Here is an 8,334-nt window from a genome sequence, read left to right on the forward strand (position 1 = left end):
AGCCCTGCTCAACAGGCCTCTTGGGAGTTCCATGTTTTCACAGACAGAGAAGGTAAGGTGAGGAGGGCCAAGCTCCAGGTCAGCTACACAGCTCAAGAGTAGCAAAGTTGAGGTCTGAATGTGGATAGCTGGCTACAGAGCTGGACTCAGGACAGCTGCCATTCTGTGGAGCACTCGGGCCCCTCTGGAAGCTGGAGCAACTTTATGGTTAAAACATAATTTGTCAGAGGCATGTGACTTCTACCTGTCTAGACAGTTGTTTTCCAGAACACGGAGGACTGGGGCAGCCAGGAGTGTGCTTTCCAGCTCACACGGGGCTAGCTTTACCTCAGGGAGCCCACCTCCACCCCAGGCCAATTGGTTCTGTCTGATTTATTGTTGTCACAGACAGTCACTCCCTAGGCATCTTTCCCCTTTACTGCCTTCTTGTCTTCTGCCCGCCCCCCACTTAACTGTATCCTTACATGAGGTGCGTGCAGAGAGGCACTCTGTGCTTAGCAGCTGCCTATTGAGAAGAAGTTGAATGAATCATTGTGGACCAGATTCAAGTGTTCCCAAGGGCCAGAGAAAGACGGAACTGCTCGCTTAACGCTAGAACTGCTTGGTCATGCTAGAGAGCTGAGATTCCTGGAGCTCAGGTTCCCAAAGATCCCAAAGCCATAGAATAGACACACAGACACACACCTGCCTCCCCCTCTAACACTTGGTGGAGAAGAGACCGTATCAACAGGACCCTGCCACCTGAGCTGTGCCTTCGCGGCTGTTCTCCTCTGGGTCCTTAGCCTATCAGGGACTTCGATGGAGCTGATGGCCTGCCTACCGTCATGGGGAAGAAGCCTGAAGGCTGAGTTTGAGAACTGCTTCTCTCAGCTCTAGGGCCATCCTGGCAAAGCCCTTCTCAGAGCCTTAGTCTCCTCATCTCTGACTGTGAAGAGGGACTAAGGGAGTTAGTTTTCGCTAGAGGGGCTAGCTGTCAGCAGTGGAGGCTGTGCACACTGGGAGACATCCACGTCTCCTGAATGACGCAATGCCTTTTGCTGTGCAGAAGCAGCCACAGGCAAGGCAGAAATGGACAATCCAATGAAACCTTGTTTACCGAAGCAGATTACGGGCCAGACCATAGCAGGCAGACACCTGGACTAGACTATGTCTAAGGAACCTTCAGGATCAGAGGGTCAACAATTTCTAGTGCAACCAGCAGCCTAGAAAAAGGGCCAATCTGGCACGGGCTCACCTGCTCAAGTAGAAGGCAAAGAGATTCTGGGGGATGAGGCCTTGCAGCCACAGGTTGTCAAAGACAGGCAGAATTCCCTGAAGGCTAAGGTCAGGGTAACCCAACCCCAGGATACCATCGAAGATCGCATATTCCATAAATGTGCCAGGTTCCTCCAGGCTCAGGCCAAATGCCTGGGCCACAACCATGAGGTCCCCAATCTGTGAGAGAAGAGAGTGTCTTTACATTAGGCTCTGAAACCGGGGCTATGGCATAGCTGGGCTTTGGTGGGAGTGAGTGGGGAGATGGTCTGACCCACAGAGTATAACTGAGTTCTGGCCATGCCATGGGCCACTTGGATGTGGATCCCATTCACGGGTGGACTGGCAGGTTCCCCTCTGGTGCTGTGGAGTATCTCCAACCTTCATACCCCGGTGCCATCTGACTTTATACTCTTATCCAGATGGGGAAGCTGAGATTCTGAGTATAGCCTGAAGGTTCCCACTGAAGATGGATGGAGAGCAAGGCATTTTCAGGGAACTGCCCATGGTGATCGTCTCTGCACCCTTAGCAGGCAGGAACCTGCTATATCCAGGTGTTTAGCTCAGTGTAGTTTTGTTTTTAAGACTGAGTCTCATTATATGTCCCTAGCTGTCCTAGAACATGCTATGCACACCAGACTGGCTATGAATTCACAGGGCTCTGCCTGCCTCTGCCTTCTGGAGTGCTGGGATTAGAGGCCTGTGCCATGCCTGACTAAGCCACCAGGGTTCTTAGGAATATTTGGACTGTGAAAAACCTGTGTGTCTCTGTGTGTGTGTGACTGTGACTGTGTGTGCATGCATGTGAACACTCGGGATTTTGCTAGTTCTCAGGTCCTTCAAGGCCTCCCAGGCTAAGAGCCTTTTGATGGAACATGGCTCTTCTGAATCTGTGCTCTGCTTTTCCTGCCTGGGAGCTCAAGGCCCCTTCCCTGACTGTTTCCAGAGGCCCAGACCACAGGGCTGTCCCCTGAGAGCACCTCTCACTTGCCTGCTTATTCCGAGTCACACCCCAGCTCTTTGGCTTTCCAGCTCTGTGACCTTGGACAAGGCACTTGCTCTCTCTGCTCACTCAGCTGGGGAATGAAGCCCTAGCAATGTCGGCCTTGGACTTGTTGAGAAAATTAATGGAGTTATTTTGAAGAATGTGCCCAGGCTGTTGTCTGGAACAATGTGGGTCATGCAAGTGACTTATTTTTATATTCTTCTTTCCCTCTGCTACTGGCAGAACCAACTTGTGTTCTCCTTTGGGGAAGGAGCTGCAAATCTGAGCCTGGGACATCTGTGGCTGGGAGTACTCACAGTTAGGGGAAGGTTATTGGGGAGGGGAGCCCCACAAGCTGCCAGCTGGAGCAGAAAGGCACTCCCAGATGACGCTGCCAGTGTTCACATCCAGAACCAGCCCTGTGGTAGCCCCTGGTTCCAGGGTTACCTTGACAGTATCATAGGCAAGAAATCCTGACATCTCTCCTGAACCGTAGGCGACATTCACAGGTCGGCCCGAGACCAGGAAAGTGGAAGACCGTAGAGGGTTGAAGACCTTGTGGTTAGCTGCAGGACACAGGCAGGAGGCGACCCTCAGGTGTGCTGGGACAGGAGGGGTGATGAAGGGCAGGGCAGGGCAGGTGCTCACCGCAGGCTGGGCTGGAGCAATAGATGGATGGTACCCATAGGTACGCAGAGCCAGTATCCAAGACGACCTTGAACTCCTGAGGGGGCGTGCCGATGCTGATGACACCAACATAGACCAGCTGCAGGAGAGGAGGGCCATGGCTAGGGCTGGTCTGGCTGCCTTGGCTTCTGGGGTGCCTGCCTCCATGGTGCTGCCCACACTGCCAAGCCTCTGCTCAAACCAGGGCTTCCTTTTAGGAACACTCTATTCTCTCTCAAAGGTTTTAAATTCTTTCTACCTGTCAGGAGCCAGCTTAAGTGCCTCCTCCAGGCTGCCCTCCTGGGTCACTCCAGGCCCCGGTGCTCTTTGCTTTCTCCAAAGTCAAATAGTTACTACCAAGACCACTCAGCCAGTCTTTCATTGGGCATTTGTGTACACTCCCTTGCCTTTCCCTTTCTTCCTCTCCCCTCCTTTCTTTATGATAGGTCTCCCTGTGTAGCTCGGGCTGGTCTCAAACTTTTGATTCTCCTGCCTCAGCTTTTGCTGGGATTGTGGGCATGTACCACCATGCCCAGCGGACATTTGTTCTTTGCCCATTTCCCTGGCTAGGCTGTAAGTACTGGAAACGGAAACTAAACTTAGTCAGGTGTGGTGGTGCACACCTTTAATCCCAACACTCAGGAGGCAGAGACAGGTGGAGCTCTGTGAGTTCAAGGCCAGCCTGGTCTGCCTAGCAAGTTCCAGGCCAGCTGGAGTTACACAGTGAGACCTGTCCTGAAAAACAACAACAACAACAAAACCCTGAAGCAATTAGGCTTTGCTCCTCAGAAATGACAGCATCTTGCTAGGTGACCTAGGTGACCAGTGTCCAGCCCATCTCAGAGCTCACTAACTGGTCACTGGTTGAGATCTGAGTCTGCAGGGGTGGGACTTCTCTACCTGAGATACCAGGCTTGATTTGCAATTGTATTTGCTGACACTGGGTTAGATACTGGCTCGTCCTTGCTTCGGGCCCAGGGATTCACCTATGTGAATAAGAACAAAAGTCCAGTCGTCCAGTGACTTGTCACCAGCGTAGAACAGAATGTCTGCGTGGTAATCACTGGTCATTGCTAGGTGCAGTCAGCCAGCACAGCCACAGATGGGGTAGGAACGTGGTCTCCTTGGAGTACGGGATGGGGAACCATGGGGGTGGGGAACACAGGTTCCTCATCCATGAATTTTTTTCTTCCATGTGTGAGTGTGTGATGTATGCGTGTGCGTAGGTGCAGAGGCCAGAGGAGGATGTCAGGTGTCCTGCTCTGTCGCTGTGCACATTATTCTTTTGAGACAGGATCTCTCACTGACTGCGGAGCTAGGCTGGCCGGCAACAACCCCAGTTACTCCTCTCTCTGCTCCGCCAGCGCTGGGGTCAGAGGTGAGTGTAGCTACATCTAGCTTGTGTTTTACGTGGGTGCTAAGGATTTGAACTGAAGTTCTCACACTTGAGCAGCAGGTGCCCTTAACTGCGGAGTCACCCCAGTCCGACTCCCCACCCTTTCTGGCTTTAGGAACCCTAGCCCTAATACAGTATTCCCCAGAGGGGCCGCAATGCCTTGCAGTAGCCCTAGGGGGCGCTCGGGAGCCCCAGCTCCGGCAACACTTACATCTAGGTAGTTCCTCATGGGCTCATAAGTTACTGCTGGGTTCCTGCGCTGCTCAAGGAGCACGTGGGCGCGGCTACGAGGGTACTTCTCCAGGTAATCCTTCAGCATGTCACTTTCCCGCAGGTTTTCTCGCATGGACTTAATCTTCATCAGAGGGATTCTTTAAATGAGCATTGGGAAGGAAACTAAGTGGCAGGGGAGAGAGAGAGACACACACACACACACACAGAAACAGAGTGTGGGGGGCACCAAGGGGCACTGAGGCAACGCGCACAAGGGCAGCTGCACGGTGCGTTTTCCAAAGACCATGACTGGAACCCCACACAACACAATGAAAGAGCATGGCAGAGTGCCCGTTTCCAGTCCTGGTCTGGTGTTCTCGAGCAAGCCGTGGGGCCATTCTGAGCTTTAGCTTCCCTTTCTGTAGAGAAGCTGGGACGTAACTCTCCTCACGCTGACCGCTGATGGGGCCGGAGTGATGGATAGGGAGCACCTGGCATCTACTAGGTCCTAACAGTGACAGCTGTTGCTGTCACTCTTCCCCGAAGCAGCCTGAGAAGAGGGATGGAAGATCCGGGCCTATGACACCCAGTTTCCTTTCCTTGGGACTCGGCTTTGGTCACCATGCTGGTTAGCATCAAAGCTAGGCTAGGAGGTAGCCCCCTTTTTGTTTTTTGTTTCTTTTCTTCCTGAGACAGAGTCTTCTGTATCAAACCTGATATATAACTGAGGAAGACTTTAAATTTCTGATCATATCAGCTCCACCTCCCGAAAGCTGAGATTACCAGCAGGCACCGCCGAACACAGGAGGAAGTTGTCCTCTGTAGCCATCCCAATTCAATCAGAAGTGAGGGATGAGAGGAAAACAAACGACAAGGGAGCTAAATCGGGGAGTCGGTTAGGGAAATGATGAGGCCTGAGAAACAAGAACCCAAAGACAGAGAAAGAGAGCACGGAACGATTCCGGGGAGTGACATCCATAGAGCCCACGACGTGACTTGCGCCCTTGGAATGGGGTGATCCTGAAGACTTGCCCCAAGACTTCTGGGCCCTTCCGGTGCTCTTGGCAAACTATCACTGATGAACGGACACCTGAACTTTATAAAGGCCAGGGAGGATTTTGTTTCCTTTTCCAGCCCAGGATGGGCAGGTTACTAAGAGGGTCAGACGGTTGTACAAGGTTGAGAGAGAGCCCAGGAGGACAGCTGCTCCATTCACCCTATACTTACTTGACCAAGCACTCTGAGAGGGCCACAAGCCAGAGGACCCCAAGCCACTTCATGATCCCTTCCCAGGTTCAAGGCGCTTGGAAGAAGCGTTCTGGGCCTGAAGCTGTGTGAACTGCTCATTAAATAGGCCTGGCTTGCTCGAAGCTCTAATCAGCTCCGAAGGGCCACTAATGGGGCCTGATAAGAAATGCAAACGTCCCCAAAAGATCTTTACCCTAGTAGGGGCTGAAAATTCTCAGAATCCAGGGCATTTAGAGGCTGAGAATGTAACACCAAGCCACCCGACTTTACTCTTGCTATCGTGGTGATAAAGACACTGTGGATCAAGTGGCAAAGTAAGTGCCAGGTGCCGTGTCTGCCCTTCAGGTCCCACACAGTCCCCAGCAGGCCATGAGGTCTCTACGGTCCTTGTTAGAGAGCAGGTTGCTGAGAGGAGTAGAAGGCCAAGTCTGACAGCCCGAGCTGGGTATCCATGACCCACATGGTGGGAAGATAGAACTGACTTCCACAAGTTCTTCTTTGACCTCCAGACACCACTGTGGTGACACTCAGGTGCCCGCCCACCCACCCGCGGAAAATATGAAACTGTACCATTAAAAAATGTAAAATGTATTCATGATAAATGAAAGACTTTTGAAAAGTTTAATTTTCTCCCAAACCAAAGAAGGACAGGCAAAGCAGTCCTTGCCTTCATGGAGCTTACAGTCTGGAGCAAGGTGGGCCTGCTCACGACCTAGGAGGTAAAGTGGATATGAGGCTGGGTGGCCATGCTGGGCATGATGCTGCATTGTCTCACCACAAGGGGGCAGCCTCGAGTCATCTCTGACCTGCCAGTGCCAGGCTGGGAGGAAGTCATGGTGCTAGGTTGGGTACATTTTCAAGAAAAGTCAGAACCTGGGATATTTATGTGAAATTCCTGTTCTTTAAATGTTAGCAGATGGGATATTATGATGGCTGTGCTTTGGTTTTCATACACAGTTCTCTGCTCCTAACTTCTTCCCTGCAAACAGGGACAAGATACCAGAGTGGGCACACTCCACGCACAGTGGGAAGGATTTCTGCGGGGCACCATGAAGAATGTGTTAACCTTAGCGCTTACCCATTCTGTTCTGTCACATTTTTTACACTCTTTTTGTTTTTGATTTCTGTTTTTTGAAACAGGGTTTCTCTGTATATCCTGGCTGTCCTGGAACTCAATCTGTAGAACAGGATCGAACTCACAGAGATCCGCCTGCCTCTGTCTCCTGAGTGCTGGGATTAAAGGTGTACATTACCACCACCTGGCGACATCTTTGACATCTGTGGCAAAGTTTCCATAGGAAAGCAAATGGACAGGCTTTGGGGAGCTTATCAACTGGTGTAGGTACCTGTAGTGTGCTGTGCATGCAGACTCTGAAGCTCACTATTTCCGGGGGATCCAGTGCCCTCTTCTGACCTCCGCGGGTACCTTCACACACACACACACACACACACACACGCACGCACGCACGCACGCACGCACGCACGCACGCAGAGAGAGAGAGAGAGGAACAAACAACCACAGATCATGGAAGTGTTTCCCCAAGCTCTGAGCCCCTCAACCTGAGGAGGGTTTGCAGGAGCCCTGACTTCTATCAGCTGGGGAGAAGTACAGAGAATGTACCATGTACTGGCCTCCAGGACACAGTGCAGCCTGGGGCCTGAGCCTCGCTGTAGAATCAACGGTGATCTGCAGGTTAGACAAACCCATGACTTAAAAAACATAATTCCCGCTTGATGAGCACCTATTGCAACTCTCCCATAGGACACAGTTCTGTCTGCACATCCAGACATGTAAATAGGAATCTATTGCCTTTTTTAGCATGTCAGAAAAACACCTCTGGGAGCCTTTGGCCTGGCCTGGGATATACATGTTCAGCTCCTTAAACTGGTACTATATAGTATAGACCAGAGAATAATATGGCCCCGCCCCCAGGAGTCCAGGGCCCCTGTGCTCGTCACTCATTCAGGGGACAACACTGGGCAGGAAACCCAAACAGAGGATGGATACTGAGTGATGTTAAAGGTGGTGTTTGGGGCTGGGACTGTGGCTCAGTCGAGTGCTTACCTATCACTCTTCGCGATCTGTCTCTGGCACCACACACGCTAGGTGTGTATTAAAGATCAGTAACTGGGGGAGGGAACATGAGGGTCAGGACTCCAAGGCCAGCCTGGATTATAAAGAGAGTTTGAGGACAGCTTCGATGATATAAGATCCTGTCTGAAAACAAATGAATAACTGAACAAAGGAAAACTGAGCCCAGGTTGGAGGTATCCATGTGTAATGCTCGCACTAGGGAGGCTGAGGCAGGAGGCTATGGCACTAGGGAGGCTGAGGCAGGAGTCTGTGGCACTAGGGAGGCTGAGGCACTAGGGAGGCTGAGGCACTAGGGAGGCTGAGGCACTAGGGAGGCTGAGGCAGGAGGCTGAGGCACTAGGGAGGCCGAGGCAGGAGTCTGTGGCACTAGGGAGGCTGAGGCAGGAGGCTGAGGCACTAGGGAGGCCGAGGCAGGAGTCTGTGGCACTAGGGAGGCTGAGGCAGGAGGCTGAGTCACTAGGGAGGCTGAGGCAGGAG

At 52.1% G+C, this 8,334-nt stretch overlaps 1 protein-coding gene across 1 annotated transcript in view; it reads right to left on the reverse strand.

Annotated features, from left to right (window-relative positions):
- LOC101995519 (pepsin A-5) overlaps positions 1-5,794 on the reverse strand; it is a 9,558-nt gene extending 3,764 nt beyond the window's left edge. Inside the window, exons 1-5 of the mRNA XM_005369691.1 lie at positions 5,742-5,794; positions 4,513-4,672; positions 2,888-3,005; positions 2,687-2,805; positions 1,235-1,434 (exon numbers count right to left, since the gene is read on the reverse strand). Coding sequence (XP_005369748.1) covers positions 1,235-1,434; positions 2,687-2,805; positions 2,888-3,005; positions 4,513-4,672; positions 5,742-5,794 — 650 coding nt within the window. The remainder of the gene's footprint in view (positions 1-1,234; positions 1,435-2,686; positions 2,806-2,887; positions 3,006-4,512; positions 4,673-5,741) is intronic.
- Between the last annotated feature and the right edge of the window lie 2,540 nt (positions 5,795-8,334).

The sequence above is a fragment of the Microtus ochrogaster genome, unplaced genomic scaffold (genome assembly GCF_000317375.1).
Source record: "Microtus ochrogaster isolate Prairie Vole_2 unplaced genomic scaffold, MicOch1.0 UNK56, whole genome shotgun sequence".
Taxonomy (NCBI): domain Eukaryota; kingdom Metazoa; phylum Chordata; class Mammalia; order Rodentia; family Cricetidae; genus Microtus; species Microtus ochrogaster.